General features: G+C 36.4%; 1 protein-coding gene across 2 annotated transcripts in view; it reads left to right on the forward strand.

Annotated features, from left to right (window-relative positions):
• The window catches only part of svild (supervillin d), a 169,158-nt gene that overhangs the window by 120,443 nt on the left and 23,190 nt on the right, over positions 1–25,525 (forward strand). The window contains exons 17-24 of one of the 2 annotated variants that reach the window (XM_056470009.1): positions 4,876–5,021; positions 5,153–5,328; positions 6,407–6,548; positions 6,629–6,926; positions 12,518–12,775; positions 12,865–13,072; positions 13,167–13,300; positions 18,447–18,602. In XM_056470009.1, the coding sequence (XP_056325984.1) occupies positions 4,876–5,021; positions 5,153–5,328; positions 6,407–6,548; positions 6,629–6,926; positions 12,518–12,775; positions 12,865–13,072; positions 13,167–13,300; positions 18,447–18,602 (1,518 nt within the window). The remainder of the gene's footprint in view (positions 1–4,875; positions 5,022–5,152; positions 5,329–6,406; positions 6,549–6,628; positions 6,927–12,517; positions 12,776–12,864; positions 13,073–13,166; positions 13,301–18,446; positions 18,603–25,525) is intronic. The other variant, XM_056470010.1, reaches the window with a different exon arrangement.

The following is a 25,525-nucleotide window of genomic DNA, read 5'->3' on the forward strand; positions in this document are numbered from 1 at the left end:
TAACTAGCATGATTCTAGCATGAATTAGCATGTTACTAGCATGATTCTAGCATGAATTAGCATGTTACTAGTCTGTTTCTAGCATGAATTAGCATGTTACTAGCATGAATTAGCATGTTACTAGCATGTTTCTAGCATGAATTAGCATGTTACTAGCATGTTTCTCGCATAAATTAGCATGTTGTTAGCATGATTCTAGCATGAATTAGCATGTTTCTAGCATGAATTAGCATGTAACTAGCATGATTCTAGCATTAATTAGCATGTAACTAGCATGTTACTAGCATGATTCTAGCATGAATTAGCATGTTGTTAGCATGATTCTAGCATGAATTAGCATGTTACTAGCATGACTAGCATGTCACTATCGTGTTGCTAGCACCTTTCTAGCAAGATTAGCATGTCAGTAGGATGTTAAAACTGTTAGCGTGTGTTAGAATAGCTAGTCACAGTCTCTGGGACAGTTGCTAGGGTGCTGAAATTGGTTGCTAGGGAGTGGCTAGTAAGTTTAAAGGTAATCAGTGATTGGCTGCTGGCTAGACTGAGTTGAATGAGGCCAGACTCTAGTCTGTAGGACAGTCTGATGCAGAGTTCTGAGCTCACAAAGGTTGATCCAATGTTAAGTCAATGGGAGTCTTTTACAATGGAAGTCTATGGGACAGTTGCTAGGGTGCTGTAAGTGGTTGCTAGGGAGTGGCTAGTAAGTTAAAAAGTCATCAGTTATTGGCTGCTGGCTAGACTGAGTTAAATGAGTCCAGTTAGAAGTCTGTAGGACAGTCTGATGCAGAGTTATGAGCTCACAAAGTTTGACCCAATGTTAAGTCAATGGGACTTTTGGGATTTTTCTGGGTCGTTTTTCGGAAAACCCAAGGTCGGATCAGTTAGAAAAGATATAGCAACCCGAGTCAGACCAGTTCGAAGGTTTGACGAAAGTTTGAAGTATGTAGCTTGAAAGGCCTAGGAGGAGATACACTTAGAAATTAGTCTCAGAAGAAGAAGAAGAAGAACTAGATTATTAAAGTTTGAGGACAAACTTTGAGGCTGGCTTGTGAAAGTCTGTTGGTAATAGTTTATTTAGTTTAAAGTAGTTTTAAAAAGTATGAAAAGATAGATAGATAGATAGATAGATAGATAGATAGATAGATAGATAGATAGATAGATAGATAGATAGATAGATAGATAGATAGATAGATAGATAGATAGATAGATAGATAGAACAATTAGCATGTCATTAGCATGATTCTACTATGAATTAGCATGTTATTAGCATGATTCTAGCATGAATTAGCATGTTACTAGCATGATTCTAGCATGAACTAGCATGTTACTAGTATCATTCTAGCATGAATAAGCATGTTACTAGCATGATTCTAGCATGAATTAGCATGTTACTAGCATGATTCTAACATGAATTAGCATATTGCTAGCATGATTCTAGCATGAATTAGCATGTTACTAGCATGATTCTAGCATGAATTAGCATGATTCTAGCATGAATTAGCATGTTACTAGCAAGATTCTAGCATTAATTTTGCATGTTACTAGCATGATTCTAGCATGATTTAGCATGTTACTAGCATGATTCTAGCATGAATAAGCATGATTCTAGCATGAATTAGCATGTTACTAGCATGGTTCTAGCATGAATTAGCATGTTACTAGCATGATTCTAGCATGAATTAGCATGATTCTAGCATGAATTAGCATGTTACTAGCATGATTCTAGCATGAATTAGCACGTTACTAGCATGATTCTAGCATGAATTAGCATGTTACTAGCATGATTCTAGCATGAATTAGCATGATTCTAGCATGAATTAGCATGTTACTAGCATGATTCTAGCATGAATTAGCACGTTACTAGCATGATTCTAGCATGAATTAGCATGTTACTAGCATGATTCTAGAATGAATTAGCATGTTACTAGCATGATTCTAGCATGAATCAGCATGTTACTAGCATGATTCTAGCATGAATTAGCATGTTACTAGCATGATTCTAGCATGAATTAGCATGTTATTAGCATGATTCTAGCATGAATTAGCATGTTACTAGCATGATTCTAGCATGATTCAGCATGTTACTAGCATGATTCTAGCATGAATTAGCATGTTACTAGCATGATTCTAGCATGAATTAGCATGATTCTAGCATGAATTAGCATGTTACTAGCATGATTCTAGCATGAATTAGCACGTTACTAGCATGGTTCTAGCATGAATTAGCATGTTACTAGCATGATTCTAGCATGAATTAGCATGATTCTAGCATGAATTAGCATGTTACTAGCATGATTCTAGCATGAATTAGCACGTTACTAGCATGATTCTAGCATGAATTAGCATGTTACTAGCATGATTCTAGAATGAATTAGCATGTTACTAGCATGATTCTAGCATGAATTAGCATGTTACTAGCATGATTCTAGCATGAATTAGCATGTTACTAGCATGATTCTAGCATGAATTAGCATGTTACTAGCATGATTCTAGCATGAACTAGCATGTTACTAGCATGATTCTAGCATGAATTAGCATGTTACTAGCATGATTCTAGCATGAATTAGCATGTTACTAGCAGGATTCTAGCATTAATTAGCATGTTACTAGCATGATTCTAGCATGAATTAGCATGTTACTAGCATGATTCTAACATGAATTAGCACGTTACTAGCATGATTCTAGCATGAATTAGCATATTTCTAGCATGAATTAGCATGTTACTAGCATGATTCTAGCATGAATTAGCATGTTACTAGCATGATTCTAGCATGAATTAGCACGTTACTAGCATGATTCTAGCATGAATTAGCATGTTACTAGCATGATTCTAGCATGAATTAGCACGTTACTAGCATGATTCTAGCATGAATTAGCACGTTACTAGCATGATTCTAGCATGATTTAGCATGTTACTAGCATGATTCTAGCATGAATTAGCATGTTACTAGCAAGATTCTAGCATGAATTAGCATGTTACTAGCATGATTCTAGCATGAATTAGCATGTTACTAGCATGATTCTAACATGAATAAGCATGTTACTAGCATGATTCTAGCATGAATTAGCATGTTACTAGCATGATTCTAGCATGAATTAGCATGTTACTAGCATGATTCTAGCATTAATTAGCATGTTACTAGCATGAATTAGCATGTTACTAGCATTATTCCAGCATGAATTAGCATGTTGCTAGTCATTGCTAGCATGTGAACCATATAGGATTTATGGTGTGATAGCATGAGTCAATCAAGCCATTCCCCGCTTCTCTACGATGTTCTGATGCTGAGATATAGCTGCTGTTATATCGTTGCTAGGTTAGTCTGTTTTGTTGCTATGGAGTTGATTGACAGCTTAGACTGATGATGTATCAAAGCTTCTTGCCAGTATGAGCAGTTAAAAACAACCCCCATGTCTCTATAACACTGCAGCATGATGATATCAATCTGGGCCTTTATAATGGAAGTCTATGGGGACAGTTGCTAGGGTGCAGTATCTGGTTGTTAGGGTGTGGCTAGAAAGTTAAAAGGCCATCAGTGATTGGCTGCTGGCTAGACTGAGTTAAATGAGCTCAGCCATTAGTCTGTATGACAGTCTGATGCAGAGTTATAAGCTCACAAAGTTTGACCCAATGTAAAGTCAATGACAGTCATTTGCAATGGAAGTCTATGGGACGGTTTCTAAGGTCTAAAAGTGGTTGCTAGGGCGGGGCCAGAAAGTTAAAAGCTCATCAGTTATTGGCAGTTAGGTAGTCTGAGTTAAATGAGCCCAGTTAGAAGTCTGTGTGACAGTCTGACGCAGAGTTATGAGGTTACAAAGTTTGGTCCAATGTTACGCCTATGGGATTTTTCCGGTGGTCCCGGGACGTTTTTCGGAAAACCGAAAGTCGGATCAGTCGGAAAAGATATAGCAACGCGAGTCAGAATAGTTTGGAGGTCTGACCCGAGTTTGATGGTCGTAGCTTTAAAGGCCTAGGAGGAGATAGGTTGTGAAATTTAGTCTCAGAAGAATAATAAAAAAAAAATAATAATAATAAGTTTAAGAAGGATTTCAGTAGTCTGGCTTGCTACACAAGCCAGCCTAATAATAATAAGTTTAAGATAGATAACAGTATGCTGGCTTTTCAAGCCACCATAATAAGTTTAAGATAGATAACAATATGCTGGCTTTTCAAGCCACCATAATGAATGTCGTAAACATTTTAGCAGATTGTGCAGTCTCTGATATCTAATCAGAAACCTCGGGTAACAGCTAAAGAAAAGGGAATTTTTCACATTTTCCTGAAAATTACATCCAAATAGTCAAAATGACATACATTCACAAATATTTTTGTACACAAGCTATTATACAAGATTGTGAACCATCTACATCACCGGTGTCAGAGTTTATTTTAGGACATTTTGAACATTAAATTATAGAATTGAAATAACCTTAACAATGAAAAAAAGTTTTTTGCCTTAAAATTGTTTGTGCCTATTTGCATTATCATGCTGTTGTTTAACCAATACAGAACCAGAGGCACGAAATGGTCTTGAAATGACAATTATATCACGTAGTGCAGTGAATTCTGTAACACATGGCAGGCAAATTGATGCTGACTGAAACACATGCTCACAGAGTCCCCATATCTTAGTCACTATGAAATTTCAAATTCAGTTCAGTTTACCATTGTATTGCTATTAAATGGTCAAATATCTGTGTTCACATAAACATAGTAGGTTAAGTCTTGAGTAAAAGTAAGCTGTTGTGGTTAAATTCTGATGTGACATTACATTAGCTGCAATCATTAGGTTTGCATACTCTTGCATACTCTAAACAAATCAAGTCAGCACGTGATTCGCTGTAGTTTCACATTTGTATGTGTCTGTTTTACAGGTGCAGGGGAGCCGGGGGAAGATGAACTCTACGAGAGTGCTATAATAGAGTCAAACTGTGTTTATAGGCTGGTGGAGGATAAGTTGGTTCCATATGATGAGGCATGGGCATCCATCCCTAGTGTATCTATGCTCAACTCTAAAGAGGTGTGACGTTTATAGCCTCTTTTGTGGCCTTCTGTGCTGTTGTAGTTGTTCATTAGTAAACTACACATGTGTTTGTGGTAAACTGTGCTTGATCCAATTCAGCTGAATTCTACATGTAATGTGTGTGACAGGCTCTGGTGTTTGACTTTGGTAGCGAGGTGTACGTCTGGACAGGAAAGGATGTTCCTTTGAGTGACAGGAAGGTGGCAGTGCAGCTGGGCAAACAGATCTGGAGTGGCGCATACGACTACAGCACATGTAGAGTCAACCCACTTGATCCTTCTTCAGCCAATAAAGACAACGCTAAGTGAGTGACATCTTCACTCTTTCTGATTACAGCTTGTTTTGGTGATCTAAACTGTCTTTTAGGACATTTTTTTAGCCTATTGGTGTTTTGTAGGCCATATTTCTTGTTATTTTCTTGAGCCTTAAGTGTGGTTTATAAAGCTCTCGAAAAGAATTGAACTCAAAGAAATCTCAGGAAGACTTTGTTTTTCAAATATGGTCCTGAAGAATCACTGCCCTGCTACGTTTAGCTTAAACCCTGATCAAACAGTCCAGAGAGCTTGTTCTGGTGTCTATGAGTAGGATTGTATCTACACTCAGCAGGGCAGAGGTCCTCCAGGACCAGAAGTAATGAACTCTGGATTAAAACCAGGACATGATGCAAGTTTCTTACAACCACAATGCTGCCCTCAAGTGGTACAGTATGATTAAGGATTTCTTAAATATTAAACACAACACATTTTATAAACTGTTCTTTTTTACAGTAAAACTGAATGTGAATTGTTAAATAAACAGTGAATATGAACACAAAGTATATTAAATCATTTATAGTTCTCATTTCAAGCTGGAAAAGACAAAAGTAAATGCTCTTAGTTCAGTTAGTATGAAAAGATCTTGTAAGACTGTGACACTGAAAAAAATAGATTTTTTACTTAGACATTTTGTCTTGTTTCTAGTCCAGTTATCTAAAAACTCTTAAATCAAGAAGCATTTTCTAGACAAGCAAAAAGGTTGTCTTGTTTTAAGAAGCAATATGCCAAACATTAAGTGAGCTTTTCCTCAAAACAAGCTAAATAATCTTGTTTTTCTCTTTGACACATTGATTATTTTGCTTACCTCACATTATTATGGCATTATTATTATTATTTTTTAGATATTTGGACTAAAGTAAAAAATAACTTGTACATACTTGTACAATAACAGTGCAAGTCAAAAACTCAGTAAAATAAGAGTAATTTCACAATTTGCACTGGTATGTTTGTGTATGTTTGTGCTGTTGAAAAGGTGGAATGGAACTATGTGTTGTCAGTTTGACTTTGGGTTATGTACATTTAATTCAGACTGAAGAATTTTGCTCTTTTTGTGTCTGTGTTTTTAAGCAGACAGGGAGAGGGCAGGCCAAGTTGGGCCTTGTTTGGCCGGCTGTCGGAACACAATGAAACTGCTCTGTTTCGAGAGAAGTTTCTAGATTGGGCAGAAAGGAAACCCCCCAAAGATGAACCTGTGGTGGAGGAGGTGAAGGTAATAGATAGTGGCAGCCTTGATAACATTCTTCTCTCCTTTGAAAGCATAATAAAGTGTATTTTCTCTATTCCCTCTAGAATTCAGTACATCAGTTCCTTCCTACTTGTGACTCTGAGCTGAGGCCGTGTGACGTCAAAGAGATGCTGGCGGGTGTGCCATTGCCTGTGAAGATGCTACTAGAGGGTGTGGATGTGCAGAGAGGTCATGGATTGGTCTTTTCTGAAGACAGAAGGCAGGCTGATCTGGCCACAATTGCTGTAGACGCATGGCACATCCGGGAGTTTGATGATTTTGAGATCCCACCAGAGAGCGTAGGTCAGCTGCACGAGGGGGACACCTATGTCATTCGCTGGAAATACTCCATTACTAATGTTGGTGAGTGATACAGTGAACAGTGATGATATAATTGTCACATTTTACAAAAAGGTGTTAATAGTTAATGTATTTACTAACATGAACTAATCATGAACAATACTTGTACAGCATTTATTAATCATAGATTTACATTCACAAATGCATTATTCAAATCCAAATGATTGGTAATGCACCATGAGTTGGCATGAATTAACAATGGACAACTTTATTGCTATTACCTAACATTTAAAGATGAATAAATACTGTAATAAATGCATTTTTTATTGTTTGATCATATAAGTAAATGCATTAATTAACATCAACTACTGGAACCGTATTGTACAGTCTTACTGACACAATGTCACTTTTTAGCTTTGTGCACTTTTTTAGGGGTCATATAAAAAATAATATAAGATAAGATATGATAAGATGAATATAAGAATGAACATCCCCAAATCCTATATATAAATTCATCGTCCACCAAGCCATTATCCAAACTTGTGTGCATAATAAAAAGCTCTAAACTCACTATTCGCATTAATGCACACATTGGAATCCAGAAAAAAAAGGTTTTAACCTCTGTGGATGAAATTCAACAAACCTGTGTAGTAGGAAAAGGGTCACAAGTTCACTATTTGTACAGGTGAAGACATTGTTCTATTGATGTAATGAAATTCAACACTACAGCAACTTGTAATTAAACAATGGCTCTACAATATGCCAGAATGAAGTCACACGGTTTAGAGTTAGATGGCTATCGTTTGGTTAAATGCAAAATCCTACCTGCTGAGAGAATGAGAGAGAATAAAGTATTTATGGGTCTATATTAAAGTTTTCAAATCTGTCAAATAAAAGAGAGGAATTATTGATTCATGTTGTGACTCTTTATGATATTGTACTAGGGCTGCTACTTTATAACAAGATGTACCCAGGTGAATGATGTCCAAATATACAGGTCCATAGCCAGAGGGGGGTTTGGGTGGTTCAAAAGACCGACCCCCTTTACTGACAAAGTCCAAAATTTTGCTTTACATGTGCTTGTTTGTCCAATTTTTGACTGCTATGCCAACATAAATTGTGAAAATTACCGATATAAGAAGGCTTTAATTTAGTTAATTACAAATTTAGTTTGTAATTATTCAAGTGGCCAAATTCTGACTGAGGAAAGTTGAATAAGATGACCAGTTTTTTATTTGCCTATAGGCTATATGGCTTTTTTTACCAGATTCCTATATATATATATATATATATATATATATATATATATATATATATATATATATATTTATATATATATATATTTATTTATATATATATATATTTATTTATTTATTATTATTTTTTTTTTTTAAATGATGGATGATAAATTTGTATTTAAAAATAAGTATTTTTCATATTTCTATATTATTGTTTTATATTTAAAATGCTAATATCATAACATTATTTATAAACTTATTATAACTTACAGTTTAAATGCAAATTTGTAAATAAATATTTTGTAAAAAAAAAAAAAAGTATGGTAAGCAGTTTGACAAAATTGTAGGAAATATTTTTAGTACTCTACATCAAAAAGTGTGGTTATGATCACTATCTAAGCAAAGATTAGTGTTTAAAATGTCACAAAATACAGAATTCAAACCTCGCATGAGGCGAATATCTGCAAAAAAGGTCCACTTTTTCAGAATAAAGAATCAGGTCAATAGGCTGGCTACGGGCCTGATAAATTTGTAGTTTTTTTAATGAAATCCATTCTGACAAGTCAGAACATTTCTAAACACTTATTATAGGCTTTCTGGAGTGTTTCTGGGTTTGATAATAAGACATCTTTAAAATAGCTTTTGAAATTAAACAACAGTTGCTGAACATTGTTCTAAAACAAGCCTTACAACTTGGATAAAAGATCAGTTAGAATACATGTTATAGTGCTTTACTCTGCAAAAATTAACCATATAAATACATTATTTATGAAGACACAGTCTAGAAACAAGTCAAATATCTGCCAATGCAGTAAGATATTTATATTTGGTAAGATTTCTTGAATTAGTAAAAAAATAGTCTTAAAATGAGTATCATAACACTTATTCCAAGCAGTATATTGAGTCTAATTATCTTAACTCGCTATCTTAGCTTGGTAATTACTTTTTAAACAGTTTGATTTTCTTATTTTGTGTGAAAAGGTTTTAAACAGATCACAAAAATCATCTTAATTTAAGAATTGTCATTATATATTTTACTTAAAATGAGCCAAAGCATTTAAACTTACAGCCACAGCTGCAGAGTGCAGCCCAAGACCAATTACCCAAATGAAGCTAAGCAGGGCTGAGCTTGGTCAGTACCTGGATGGGAGACCACATGGGAAAACGGTTGCTGTTGGAAGTGGTGTTAGTGAGGCCAGCAGGGGCGCTCAACCTGCAGTCTGTGTGAGTCCTAATGCCCCAGTAAAGTGAAGTGGGCACCGTCTTTTGGATCGGATGTTAAACCGAGGTCCTGACTCTCTGTGGTCATTTAAAATCCCTTGGCACTTCTCCAAAAGAATAGTAAACCCAGTGTCCTGGCCAAATTCTTATCCATCGGCCCTTACCCATCATGGCCTCCCAATTATCCCAATCCACTGAATTAGCTTTACCACTGTCTCTCCTCTCCACCTATAGCTGGTGTGCGGTAAACACTGGCGTCGTTGTCATGTGGCTGCCGTTGCATCATCCAAGTGGATGCTTCACACTGGTGGTGGAGTGAGGAGAACCCCCTCATGATTGTGAAGCGCTTTGGGTGTACGTCCATACATGATACATGAGCTATATAAATACACATTCCTAACTGACTAAACTTAAACAAGAATGAAAATAATTTTATTAATTTCAAAAGGATTGAACATGCATGCATATTGTCCACAATTTCGTTTTCAAATTAAGAGCTGACAGTAGTTACAATGCAAATTATTAGTTGTTGCTTCTCAAAATACTGAAGCTTACTGCAACAAAACATAATGGATCTATTTTGTCAAAATAATGGATCTATTTTGTCAAGAAATGCACTCTTTGAAATATTATTTACAGGATATGCAAGAGCATTTTATTTAGGAGAGATATTTCCTTCTTTTAATATGAAAAAAAAACTCACGCAGTTTTTCACGCAGTCTTTTTTCACGAGACCGGTGAAAACCCCCAAAAAGCAACTGAAGCCTCATTTAGAGCTACACATTTTTTGATTAGAAAAACAAGGCATTTTCAAACATTAAAGCAAAACTGCTTAAAGGCGAGAACGGATGTAATCTCCACTCTCTCCAATGTCCAACTCCGGGCAACTACAATGGTTAGAGGAGTCTCGGCTATGTTAAAAATGCTGTAGATTTATTGATAATTTCAGTTAAATCTTAAAGTTGATTTATGTTACACAATTGATAATCTGTATAAACATGGTACATCGTAATACATGGTTTGTTAAAATTGTTAGTGGCTAGTGAAAATATTGTAGAAGTGATCACTTGAAGATACTTGCAGAAATTTATTGAAAAAAAAGTTTTGCATAGCAATATTTCTGTTTCCTACCTTGTTAAATCATTGTTGACACCTATTGTGAGAAATCATTAACATGATCAGTGTCTTCACATGGATGACTATCACTAATTATTAATAATAATATATAATTAAAAGTAAATTGAGCAAATTTGTTATTTGAAAAGTGTGTATCAAACTGGTAGCCCTTCATATAATCGGTACCCAAGAAGTAGTTCTCAATTTCAAAAAGGTTGGTGACCCCTGGCTTAAAGTGACATTTAAAGGCTTAACTTGGTTAATTAGGTTAACTAGGCAGGTTATGGTAATTAGGCAAGTTAATGTATAGCGATGATTTGTTCTGTAGACAAACAAATAAAAAAATCTGCTTAAAGGGGTTAATAATATTGACCTTAATGTTGTTTTAAAAATTAAAAACTGCTTTTATTCTAGTCGAAATAAAACAAATAAGACTTTATCCTGAAGAAAAAATATTATCAGACATACAATGAAAATTCCCTTGCTCTGTTAAACATCATTTGGAAAATATTTTAAAATGTTCAAAAAGATAATGATTCGCACTCATCAAGTAATTGCTTTGTACTGTTTTTATTTTTACATTCTTCGGGTGATATAAAAACACAAACGTTTCGGCACAATGCCTTCCTCAGTGTGTGACACAATCCTCTTACTCCACCCTTTTAACCCATAATTAATCACATTCCGTCATTGATTAGATGGCCACTCGATGATCAAAAAACATTTCATTTCATCTCATTTTCATTTCATTATTCCATGATTAACCACATGTGGACTATTTACCTTCATATTTAAAACATTATTTCACAGAAAAATAGCATATCAATTATCATCATTTGCTTATGTGTACATCAATACAATGAAAAGTGCGAATGAAATTCCAACAGTCCAAAACATAAAAAAATACATTTGTATTTTAAAATACAAATGTATTTTTCAATGTTTTGGACTGTTGGAATTTCATTGTATTGATGTAAATATGCTATTTTCCTTGTAAATAATGTTTTTGAAGGCGAGGGTAAATATTTCTTGTGTGACTAGTTATGTGTGTTGAGGTGAGAGTAAGATTGACTTTAATCATCGAGTGACCATCAAATGAATTTTTTAATGTTTTGGCCTGTCGGATTTTTTTATTGTGTTGATGTACATTTGGCAAATGATGATGATTAATATGCTATTTTTCTGTGAAATAATGTTTTAAATATGAAAGTAAAATTCTATGTGGTTAATCATGGAATAATGAAATAAAAATGAGATTGGTTTTTGATCATGGAGTGGCCGTCTAATCAATGACGCAATGTAATTAATTATGGGATAAAAGGGTGGAGTGAGAGTATTGTGTCACACACTGAGGCAGGCATTGTGCCAAAACGTTGTTTTTGAATCACCCAAAGAATGTAAAAACTTTTTGAACAATTGTATTGACCAGATTAACGCATCAAAAAAGTTTCTTTAAAAACTGCGAGCGCGCAGTTCATTATTCTGCGCCTGTGAAATATTTACAAAAGAAACAAAAATTCAAAGGGAGGCTAATAATTGTGACTTCGACTGTATATCATATTGTGAAAATAGACCAGCTGCAGCAAATGTATCAACTGTAAAACAGGGTGTCCTCGTGGTCTTAAAAAGTTTTAAAAGTTGATAAATCAGTTATGGGAAAATTAAAGCCCTTAAAAGGTATTAAAAAGTCTTAATCCCAATTTTACGAGGTCTTAAATTTTGTTCAAGCATTGTCCAAAGTTTTTGACTGCAAAAAAGCATAAATATATTTATTTTCCTCGATTGGTTCAGGCCAAGTTCAAGGTTTGTTTCTTCCGAGCTTATCTGAGTTCTGTTGCACGGTTGTGCTCCATTCATTTATTTAACTACAATTGTTTATTAGCAACTGTTTTTTAAGTTAAAGGTTTGATACTGATTTGAACTTGAAGTGGCAACGAGGTCTTAAAATATTCTGAGAAGGTCTTAAAAAAAAGTCTTTAAAAGGTATTGAAATTTCCTTTAGGATTCCTGCATATACCCTGTAAAAGTAGCATCATTTGCTTGAAGAGGACTTGAATGTTTTATCATACATTTTCACAGTGGGTAAGAGACAAAAGCCTGGTGAACTGAGTACATCTGGCCCAGGAAGGGAGCGTACAGCCTGCTTCTTCTGGCAGGGGCGTCACTCCAGTGTAAGTGGCCGCGGCACGTCTGCCCTCATGACGGTTGAGCTGGGCAACAACAAAGGGGCTCAAGTCCTGGTCACACAAGGGAAAGAGCCACCCTGCTTCCTCCAGCTCTTCCTCGGAGGGCTAGTCATCCACAAAGGCTGCAGGGAGGGTAGTTCTACCAACACAGGTAACAAATATAGATAACAAAGAATATTTGACCTCTTTTATCATTTACACTAGTTGCAAGTTTTTGGTGGTTTTTTTTTTGCCATTCAGGAGACTGGCGTTTGTTCTGTGTGCGTGGAGAGACAAAGATGGAGGGTTCATTGGTTGAAGTGGAGTGCTGTAGTGCCAGTCTGCGCTCTCGTGCTAGCTTGTTGCTTCTTGGTGTGCAAAATGGACAACTTTACCTGTGGCATGGCTGTAAATCTCATCCTGGTACACAGGAAGTGGGCAAGAGGACCGTGGAGCGCCTCACTCAAACGTGAGCAGAATTCTATAATTATCCATAGCCTCACACTTTTTCTATGCAAAGAAATGTGATTACCGTATAATGATTGTGTATTAATGTTTTGCAGGAGTCCTCGTGAGCTGGGTTTGAACAGTAATAGCAGTTTGAAAGTGAACGAGATGGAAGAGGGAACAGAGTCCAAGGAGTTTTGGGATGCTCTTGGCAACCAGGACAGGAAAGCATACGACTGCATGCTGGAAGGTACAAAAGAAAGTTTCTTTTTTTTAAATATCCCTGTTTCCTTGTTATAAATTGGTATAACTGTACATTACAACAGACACATGAATAGGATCTCATTATGATGCCATGGCTCAATTCTATATCTAGTGTGCTTGCTGCAAACATACACTATATTGGTAAAAGTTTTGCAACAGTTTTCACTTCAATAGCAACAGTGGTATATAATCAAGCACCTATGCATGCAGACTGTGGGTATGTCTTTGCAAAGACTATAGAATACATCCTAAAGACCAGCGCAATCTGACAAAGCATTATTCAGAGGATGATGTGCAACATGGTCATAAATGAGGTTGGTGTTGTGAGCAATCTGAAAAAAAAAAGCCAATTTTGTTTGATTCGATCAATTAGAAACAAAATGAGACAGTTGTTGTTTAATTTTTAATTGGTGATTCCAAATACGTGTATGTAATCGTAAGCTTGGCAAACAGTTTTGGAGAGTTAGAGGTTTCCCTATTCAGACTGAATGCCCAACTGTCTAAAAGATGTTTTAAAAATGGCCGCTGAGTGAAATGACTTGCCTTGAAATTTCAAGACACCCTGGAGTACTTTTCAAATTTTTTAACAGATTTGTGTGTGTTCAGCATCAGTTAAGAGAACGTTAGCACCTGTCCACTTTAATTGTGGGGAGCTTTTGTCAGCTAATTTTGTCAGCGGGTCTAAAATAAATTTTGTGACGAGATAAAAATCAGTGACGTAGCGCAAATCTGCTAGTGGGGTGTTGACACGTCGGTTTATCATTATTATTCATAGTGGAGTTTTCTTATCTTATGAAAAGACGCTGCTTCTTAATTATTCATTAGAGCACATGCTTTCTGAAGGCAAGGCAAACCTGCCTAGCTGTGAGACCCGATGACTGGGTGAGACTACATCTGCATATCATGGGTCTTATGTGTTTGCTTCCATGATCCATGGGTTTGTTGCATGTTTTTCCCTGTGATGCTGTCAAGGATGATACAGCAAGTTGGTTTGCAGCAAGCATTTTTGTCGGGAGAGCTGTACGAGAATTGAAAAATGGCAGACTTTGACTTTTATCAGTTGAGTTTTTCACCATTGAGACACATTGCCTATATCCATGATGCTGTGTTTGCCTATGTTTAAAATCCTCCTGATTACCGGCAGGGCTAATGGTTGAACTAGACAGGGGAAGAGACCTGCTGCACTGCTATCCACTGTGTCCGCATTCAGACCAGAGGATTGAGGAGGACAGAAGATCTCCTCATTTATAGTGTTTATATAAACAGGATTATCTTTATAATGATATAACAAATAGTGGTTATGTGGATATGAAATTATGAATAACAAATGTAGCATTACTTACTGTTTATTTCTTTGCATTTTAAATTTGTAAACTATAAAATCATGGGTCTCCTTATGGTTTGTGTCTCATTTTGTGAGCCGACTGACAGTTGTTCGCTCCCCTCTTTTTCCCCTACTTTGCTGGCCAAGCCCACTCCTCCCTCTGCTTGCAGCCATCCATGCCCATTACAAAGCATTTTTTGAAAAAAATCTGTGCTAGACTTTAACCAAAAGAGAGGGATTTCATGGCTCTTTAAAGAGACTTTGGTCTTAGTCAGTTCCCTATTTCCTGAGGTCGTTTATTAGTAGGATTTGTGCATGAATTTGGGCACTGGTAGAGACAGTCATGAGCATGGTTCACTACATATTGGGACACACATGAGCTGAGAACATTCTCATTTTACATCATCAAGTTTTATATTACATATACGTTATGGCTAAATAATTAGATTGTTTCATTTAGCCTACCAGCAACATTTCAGCCATTATAAAGTTATAAATGTTTGGTAGATTGTTCCTAACCTATCTAGCTATGTTCGTCCATGTAAAAAAAAAAAATTATTAAAAAAATGTATATTTTTAGAAAAACATCTCTTGTTTGACATTACGTTCAAATAATTTTGTCATGTGATTCATATTTTGCACTGATTTTCACAGTCCATTGTGTTACTTTTTACGGTAACATTTCAGTGCAGTGAAGAATTGACCGCTCTTCAAATGGCTGACACCATGATCAGTGCTCTGACTACTCAACAAGGGTGCTGATTTAGACGAACCCTGTGTCGGCAAACATTTGTAAAAGAATGGGTCACTCAGGCTATGTTCACACTGCAGGCAAATGTGGCCTGAATCTGATTTTTTTGCCCACATGTGACTCTGTTTTTGTCTAACAATGTGAACAGCCCAAACCGCATGGAATCTGGTCCAGTTGCAAAGCGACTGCAGTGTAAACGGTTATGTAGAATTTCATGTGACTTATATAATCTGTGAGCGACAAACATCATCTACTCCTCAGCAGCATAGTAGAATGGCACAAAATGCAATTACTTTACCACAGAAAGTTGGTTGTTTATTTTGAAATAAAAAATGAAGGCAAATCTGCTTATTAAACTGGTTAATGATTGGGGCATGGATTGATCGCGAAGCTGAAGAGTTTCGGGGGGTGTTGCAGATATGGGATCCATGCACAAAGGAGGGGGCACTTTCATTGTAAGGGGGAACTTTTTTCTCAGAGAGGGCAGGTGCTCAAGCCCCCAAACCTCCCTTGTGTCTGTCCAGTTGTTTATAACAAAGTAAAATGAAACTCTGCAAACAGAGATAAACTAACTCTGCCTTCACAGTTCAGTCTGCGGCTGCTCATTAACCTTTGAGTTCACTACAACAGTGGTCAGAAAGACGCACACCGGTGTTGTCATAAATCACAAATGATCAGTGTTTTAATCACAAGAAAGTTATTTTAGGTTTAAAATGGAAAAATTCACATTAGTACCGGTCTTAAAACGTATTAAATGTTGATAAATCAATTATGAAAAAATTAAGGCCCTTAAAAGGTAATAAAAAATCTTGATTGCATTTTTACGAGGTCTTAAATGTTGTTAGTCCAAAGTGTTTGACTCCAAAAAAGCATAAATATATTTATTTTCCACGATCCACACAATTGGTTCAGGCCGGGCGTGTCTGGCCAAGCTCCTCCATCCGGGTGATGAATTTGCAACAAATGCAGGAAGGTGAGACCATAGACCGAAACAGAAAGCAAAATGGGAAAATGTAAGTTTGCGTACTCCTGATTGGAGAAAGACGAGTTTAAACAGTGGCTGAAGCCTGTCGCTGAAAACAACCATGTAATTTATGAATTCAAGCTTTGTTTCTTCCGAGATTATCTGAGTTCTGTTGCACAGTTGTGCTCCATTGATTTATTTAACTAAAAGTGTTTATTAACAACTGTTTATTAAGTTAAAGGTTTGATACTGATTAGAACTGGCAACGAGGTCTTAAAATATTCTGAGAAGGTCTTTAAAAAGTCTTAAAAAGGTATAGAAAAACCTTTAGGATTCCTGCATATACTCTGTAGCAGTAGCAGAACAACTCTTTACAGTTCATGAAATATTCCACGGTTGTCTGTGAAAAGGGCAATAATCATATTAAGCATAATCTGACAACAAGCTTACTTAATACAGTATACACATTGTGTACATAATTAGATATTTTGTCCTGTCCGTTGTTGTACTTTTGCGCATGCGGGTCAGTTTAGGACTATGATCTGTTCACACTGAAAATCTGATATTGGCCACATTTATAACAATAATGTGAGCAACTATGCAAAGTTCAGATCTGAGAAAAAATCTGATTTGAGCACTAAGCCTTACAGTGTGAACGTAGCCTCAGTGAGTCAAGCTTTGGCATATTAATACAGTAGGTTGCCACCTGTGTAATAACTATTTGTGAAATGTTCACAGAACTAAATATTCCACATTCAACTGTTAGTAGTATAACAAAGTGGATACAATTGTGAACAACAGCAACTCACCATGTAAAATGAAAAGACCATGTAAAATCACAGAGTGGGGTCAGCACATTGTGTGCAAAAGTTGCCAACTTTCTGCAGAGTCAATAGCTATATTCTTCCAAACTTTGTGTGGATTAGCTCAAGAAAACTGCATTGGGAGCTTAATGGAATGGATTTTATTTGCCAAGCAGCTGCATCTAAGCCATACATCACTAAGTGCAATGCAACTGTCAGATGAAGTTGTGTAAAACACGCCAGCACTGGACTCTGGAGTGATTAATCATGCTTCTCTGTCCGGCAATCTGATGGACAAGTCTGGGTTGGTGGTTGCTGGGAAAACAGTCAGGTGTAAAACTTGCTAGATTATGGTGGGAGGTTGTTTTGTAAGGGGTTGAGCTTAGCCCCATAGTTCCAGTGAAAGGAACACTCAATGCTTTAACATACCAAGACATTTTGGACAATTTCATTCTCTCATGTTTGTGGGAACAGTTTAGGGATGGCCCCTCAGTCCTGACCTCAACCTGACAGAACAAATTTGGAATGAATTATAGCCTGCGAGCCAGGTCTTCCTCCCCAACATCAGTGCCTGACCTCATAAATGAACTTCTAGAACAATGGTCTGAAATTCCAGTAAACACAGACCTAAACCTTGTGGACAGCCTTCCCAGAAGAACTAAAGCTGTTCTAGCTCTAAAGGGTGGGACATCTCCATATTAAAACCCACAGATTAAGATTGGGTTAAAATCAGATTAAGTTCATGTGCGTCTAAAAGCAGATGTTACAAAGCTTTTGCCAATTTATGGAAGCAGACACAGTTGATAACCACAATGAAACCTCATTTATGACTGATATTAAACATTCTATACAGGCAGCAAGTTTGCTTCTTAAAAAAAGGTGTTAAATAGTATCTCAGTATATCTACAACAGGTTTTTAATAGAGTTTTTTTTGGTAGCCCACAAAGACTTGGGAAAACTAATTTCAGTAGAGTTGTTTGTTAGTATACAGCTATGGTAAAGTGCAATGTTCTATCAAATCTAAAATGTAAATCCTTTTTTGTTATTAGGAGACAAATCATATTTAGTTGAAGTTGACTGTTAGCATGTTGCTCTGCTTTTTTATTAGTAAACTTGACTTACTGATTTTAACATTGTTTGCCATTACTGTAGCTTGCTGCTATGCTAAAACCCCAATGTGAACAAGTAACAAATAATTGTAAAAAGAAAGAGTCACTTTGAATTAGATCCATTTACTCCAATTATTGCATCAGCTATGTATATTTGCTATACTTCTTTGTTTGTTTGCAGATCCAGGGAAGTATAATTTCACACCACGTCTTTTCCTTCTAAGTGCCAGCGGTGGAACCTTTCAGGGAGAGGAGCTGTTTGGGCCTGCTCAAGTGACAGGAACTATCATGGCCATGCCATTCCTGCAGGAGAACTTGTATTCAGCCCCACAACCTGGTACATATTAATGCTTCTTACACTGAAATAAAGAGTTCAGATGCAAAAGCTGCTAATCGTCACTTCCGCCAAAAATTAGATGACATTGAGCGAATGCTATAGGCATGTAGTACACGATCAACAAATAGTTTTGCTTAAATCATCTAAATCCCAGCGTCAGTCCATTTAGAAATAACAGTTTGTTGGCAAAAGCCTGTAAATGCCACTTGCCTTTGGCAGCAAAAATGCTATCTCCCGAGAACTAATCGCAAATCGAATCATATGCTTTCAATGTAGCAGCCCGCTGACAAGCCGGCTTTTATGGGGAAAGGCTTCCAATTTAAATTTGATGAATTTAAGATGAAGTTTGATGAACTGCATTGAGCCTCTCGGACTGTCACTGAATAGCAAATGAAAACATCCCTTACCTCAAAACTCTGTGTATTATAGGAAAAAGAAAACATTGTACAGTCAGAAGTGTAACATGCATTCATAATGGTGTTTTGCACAGTGACGTTACTTTAAATGAGTGAGAGTCACTATACATTAAACGGCAACTCCATTTCACGAAAGACAAAGTTAAACAAGATGCCTTTCTTTCAAGACCTTGAATATGGAGATGATGACTGTATGTCAGCTTCTAAAAATGTCTGAGAGACATCCCTTTTTTGCATTGTAGCCTAATTTGTGTTTTATTTGCTAATGTAAGCTATTTTTTTTAAAGATAACTAAAATGTATAAAACTATACATTATCTAGATTACTATATGTCTAATTACTATATGTATAATATACATATACTATATGTCTGATAAGCTTTTTATATACTGTAAATGGACATTGCACAGATTTTGATGTTTCTCAATGTTTTGCTCTGTTCTACTTGCAGTACACCAAAATATTTGAATTGATAATATTTTAATAGTATTTGCATTTTTCACGTAGCATGTAATGATAGTGGTGCACATGGGTAATATGTTTTTATTCGCTTTATATTAATGTTTACACACTTCAGAATGTTTTGCACTGTTCACGTGGGTTTCCTCCTGGGTTTCCCCCACAAGTCCAAAGACATATGGCATACAGTAGGTGAATTGGGTAAGCTAAATTGTCCATAGTGTATGTGTTTGAATGAGTGTGTATGGATGTTTTTCAGTGATGGGTTGCAGCTGGAAGGGCATCCACTGCGTAAAACATATGCTGGATAAGTTGGTGGTTCATTCCGCTGTGGCGACCCTGCATTAATAAAGGGACTAAGGTGAAAAGAAAATGAATGAATGAATGTTTTGCACTGTAGCCTACATTTTACATTACATTTATTTGAATCTAACAAGCTTCGTTTGCAATGTTTACAATGTTCTACTTACATTAAATCTAAATCTCAAATATCATAAATGACGATAGATCATTAGAATTTTATTAATGACTATTATAATGTTATTGACTTAATCCACTTACTTGACAGATTTCATTCATTCATTTTCCTCCGGCTTAGTTCTTGATTCATCAAGGATCGACACAGTGGAATGAACCGCCACTTACTTGACAGATTTATGTATTTTTAATTTTAGGTGGTTTGTCTAATGTGTTTTATATTTGGTAAAATAGCTTCTAATTGCATCTTAAGTGATTTTTCAACTAATTCCCCTTTCAACCTAATTAGTCTTGTTCCAATAGGTGGATTTAGAGGTTTTTGCAAAAAAAAGCACAAGTGGATTTAGCTGGTTTTGATGCAAAAGAAAATCTACCTTGTTAAAAACCAAAGAATTGTCTAAAGTGACATTTATGAAAAAAAGCTATTTTATTTACCAGCTAATAATCTTATCATTACCTATACCCCCGTGGGGACCCGGGGTAGAATAGGTCCCTAGCAACCCCTCTGATCGTAAGAGGCGACAAATGGGGCAACATGTTGGCAGTGAGTTGCGACCCGTGTTAGTGGAGGAAGAGATCCTGTTGTTTGAGGATTTTGGTTTGCTGCGGCTACTACTTATTCAACACATCACTTTGGCTCCTACTTCATTTAGACGAGAAGTTGGAAAGGCCCGTTCCAATCATTCGGCTTGTCAGGACTTGCCCTCTTTCCAGAAGGCGCTGGCATAGGGTCAATTGAGTAGTATAGACCTTGTGTTTATATGCTCAAGTATACCATTTCTTTATCCTTGATGTACATCCAGTGGATGTCCGTGGCTCTGTACATCCCCTTGTAGGACTCCAAGGTGGGTGAGGAGCAGAGATGATGAACAAATATCTTCTTAACATGGCAAAAAACCAAAACACTAAAAGACGGATGCTGGATCAAGATTTGGAGGCTGAACTAAGAACAGATTTTATATTCTCATCTGAAAATGAAAACTGTCAAAGATGTATTGAATTGGAATCTCTGACTGATGAAATGCCCCTTACCAAACTATCCCCTTTTGCAATCCAAAAAGGAATCACAGGAATTGCAGGAGCAGTAAAATATATTAAAAAGCTGCAATCTGGACAAATTTTGGTGGAATGTGCTAGGAAAGCAAACTCAGAAAATTTACTACGAGCAACAACTTTGTCTATAGTTACTATGAAAGCATTCTCTCATCCTTCTTTGAACAACAGCAAAGGTGTAATCCGCACCAGAGAAGTGCAAGATATGGATGAAACTGAAATCGTTTCAGAATTGAAACCACTAGGTGTGATCGACGTTAAAAGAATAATGATCAAAAAGGATGGACAGATGATTAAAACAGGAACATACATTCTGACCTTTAACAGACGACAACCACCAGAGAAAATCAAACTTGGATATTTAAGTGTTGCTGTGGACATATTCATACCAAATCCACTGAGATGTTTAAATGTCAGAAATTTGGTCATGGATCTGCAGGATGCAAGAATAAGACTGTATGTCAACATTGTGGTGAGGATGATCATAAAATGAACTGCACAAAACCTTCTAAATGTAAAAACTGCCTTGGAGATCATGCAGCTTCATCAAATAATTTTCACATCTGGCTTAAGGAGAAAGAAATACAGAAAATTAAACATGCAAGGAAGATGAGCTCTTGAAGCTCATAAAATAGTTGAAGGACTCCCTGCCTTTAGACTGAGTAAGCCCTATTCTGCCGTACTCACACCAAAGACACAAACAACAAGTTGTCAGACGGATCTAACTTGGTTATCCAGACAAACCTCAAACCATAAGCAACACAAAAAATTCAAAACTTCCCAAAAAACAAAGAATGTGTACATTCAAATTGGTCCAATTCAAGACTCATATCTGGAACAGAGAGAATCAAAAGTGAAAAATAAAATTTCAAGCACAGCAACTCAACAATCAAATTAAGATAAATGTCGATCTCAAAATAAGACAATCCTAAAAATATTGAAATGACTGAGACTATGCCTAGTCATAGTCGCAGTCTCTCACCTAAGTGTAAAATCAAAGGACCTGCACCTGTATTTCCTACTTGAGCATAAACAATCATATAATACAGTAGAATTCTCGGGGAATAAAAACTAACTTATTACAGAATTACAGCACTTAACTGCTGTTTTTAACCCACTTGCCTATTGCATTAATGAAGCCTGCCTATCTCCAAATGATGCCTTGACTTTTAAAGGTTTTAATATGTTTAGAATATGTGGACCAAATTCTGGGGGATCTTGGTGAAAAATGATATAATCCACAATCAAATTACATTGGATACCCAGCTACAAGCAACAGCAGTTCAACTTACTCTACATAGAGCTATTGCATAATGCTCTTTCTATATTCCTCCTCATGAAGCCAACTCCATATATACTCATGGGTGATTTTAACAGCCACAATCCTTTATGGGGTGAAGATCAATGTGATGTCAAGGGAAGAAGAATGGAAGTTTCCACAAATGGATGTACAGCTTAGACCTTCAAGGTGGCAACTCAAGAAAGCAGGCTGGCTCACTTTTCAAACTATGTGGTGCGAAAAGTTTATTTAAGCAGCCCAAGATAATCAAATCTCTATAGAATCTTTCACTCAGCAATTAATTGCTATAGCAGATGAAACCATTTGAAAGACATCAACAAAACCGCAATGAAAGACTAATCCATGGTTTAATGAGCAATGTAAAAAAAATATTGAAACACTGAAAAAGGCTGAACGTGTTTTTAATAAGCATCCATCAACTTCAAATTTTATTCTTTTTAAAATTTGCAGAGCCCAAGCTCAAAGAATCATAAACAAAGCAAAGAAACAAAGTTGGAAACAATTTGTATCAAGTTTAACTTGCTATACTTCCATGAAGAGGATCTGGAACATGATTCATAAAATGAAGTGATTGGAAAATGGATCTTGTATACAACATATTATAAATATGTTATAAGGCTTCCCATATTATAAGGGAAGCCTTATAATTACAACATATTATAAGGCTTCCCATCTTCATTTCAAACTTTCTCACTAGAAGAAACTTCAGAGTCCAAGTGGGAAATTCTCTATCAAATACACACAAACAAGAACTCGGAGTTCCTCAAGGAAGTATACTCTCTGTCACACTCTTCAGCATCAAGATAAATAGCATTGTGGAAATCATTGGACCAAACATGTTCTGCAGCCTTTATGTGGATGATCTTTGTATCTGTTACAGAGGGAAGAATATGAGCACAATTGAAAGGCAGCTACAGCTATGTATTCACAAAATTAACCAGTGGTCTGTTGAAAATGGTTTTAAGTTCTCTAGAACAAAAACTGTTTGTACACATTTTTTGCATCCAGCGATCTCTTCATCATGATCCAGAATTTTTTTAACAACGGAGATCCGATCAAAGTTGTTAAAGAAATCAAGTTTTTAGGTCTTCTTTTTGACAACAAAATGACTTTTATCCCTCATTTAACGTTGTTGAAAAACAAGTGCCTGAAAGCTATAAACATAATCACAGTGTTGGCAAAAACTAAATGGGGAGCAGATTTAACTGTACTTTTGTTTTTGTACTTGGTTCTCATTTGATCCCGTTTGGATTATAGGAGTATAATTTATGATTCTGCCAGGAACACTTATAAACAGATCCTCAATAAAGTACACCATCAAGGATTATGGCTTGCTTTAGGAGCATTCAGAACATCACCCGTACAGAGTTTGTACATTGAAGCCAATGAACCTTCACTCCAAAACAGACGGCTGAAACTTTCATTACAATATGGTATTAAATTAAAAGCAAATAAGAACAACCCAGCTTATTCTGCAGTTTTTAACCCACAGTTTGTGCAGTTGTATGAGAGTGAGCCAAAAAAACATCAGACCATTTGGTTTGCATATTAATTCACATTTACAAAGCTTAAACCTAAACCTGGACATTTTAAATCAAACACACTTCAGCTCCCTGCCTCATTGGAGTTTAAAGAAGCCCATTATCAATATGGATTTAGGACATCAGAAGAAAGGAGTAACTTATCCCAATGTATACAGACAACAATATCTGGATATTAGAAGCCAATATTCTCAGCACTCACCAATTTTTACAGATGGTTCAAAGGTGGAAAATGGCGTAGCAGCAGCAATGGTGATTGGGCAACAAAGTTATGGAGTCAGTCTGCCTAAAGATTGCTCCATATTCACAGCTGAAGCCCGTGCTTTACTTTTAGCATTGGAGTATATAGAAAACAAAAGAAATCTAGTATTTTTACAGACTCCAAATCATGCCTCCAAGTGATGGAATCTACAAAAATTTATCATCCTTTGATTGATAATATTTTAACCAAAGTTCACCATCTACAAAATCTGTTTTATCACATCATTTTTTGCTGGATTCAAGGACATGTCGGGCTTTTAGGAAATGAGCGAGCTGATGCAGCTGCTAAAGATGCTTTGAAGCAAGTTGTGAACAAATGCCAAATTCCTCCATCAGAAATTAGACCTTTTATCAATGTTCACATTTTAAATAAGTGGCAAGAGGAGTGGGATGCATTGGAAAATAATAAATTACATGAAATCCAAGCTGAAATCTCTAACAGAATTTTAAGACTAGATTTGATCAAGTTATTTTTACCAAATGTCGTATTGGGCATACAAGATTAACTCATGCCTTTTTACTTAAAGATAAAGACCCCACTCAATGTTTGTGCTGCAAAACTCCCCTTACTGTAAAAACATTTTACTGGACTGCTTTTAATAATTCTAGAAGACTTTTTTTATTAAATGAACTCTCTTAAGGATATTTTTAGCAAAGTGACACCAGAAAAGATTTTAGAATTCTTATCATATATTAACACTAAACATTCAATTCAATTCACCTTTATTTGTATATCGCTTATACAATGTAGATTGTGTCAAAGCAGCTTCACATAAAAGGTCATAGTAAATAGGAACAGTGTAGTTCAATTTGTAGTGTTTAAGTTCAGTTGAGCTCAGTTCAGTGTGGTTTAATAATCAGTACTGAGAGTCCAAATACTGAAGAGCAGATCCAACGATGCGCAGCTCTACAGATCCCGAACCATGCAAGCCAGTGGTGACAGCGGAGAGGGAAAAAAAACTTCACTAAAGGCGGAAGTGAAGAAAAAAAACCTTGAGAGAAACCAGGCTCAGTTTGTGCACGACCATTTTAATTTCTCCGCTGGCCAAAGGTCTTGTGCAGAGCTGCAGTCTCAGTGGCGGAGGCTGGAAGCTGGCCTCAGCGAAGACTCATCTGTCTCTGGAGCGTCACAGGAATCAGTCTCATGTTCTCCACTCTTCCATGACCATCACAGTAGCTGCTCAGGATTCGGCCAGGTCCAGGATATAAAAAACCTTGGGATCATCTCGTCGTTGGTCTTGGATCGAATCAGTGACTCTGCATAGTCTGAGGGCCTCGGGAAGAGTATCCCCAGGTGGAAATGGAGAATAAAGAAAATAATTAGCGTAGCTGATGTTCACAGTGTATATCAACAAGATGCATAACCTGTGTGGAAGCCCCCTAAGTGGTGCACTAAGTGTATGCTTTACTGAACAG

The sequence above is a fragment of the Danio aesculapii genome, chromosome 12 (assembly GCF_903798145.1).
Source record: "Danio aesculapii chromosome 12, fDanAes4.1, whole genome shotgun sequence".
NCBI lineage: Eukaryota > Metazoa > Chordata > Actinopteri > Cypriniformes > Danionidae > Danio > Danio aesculapii.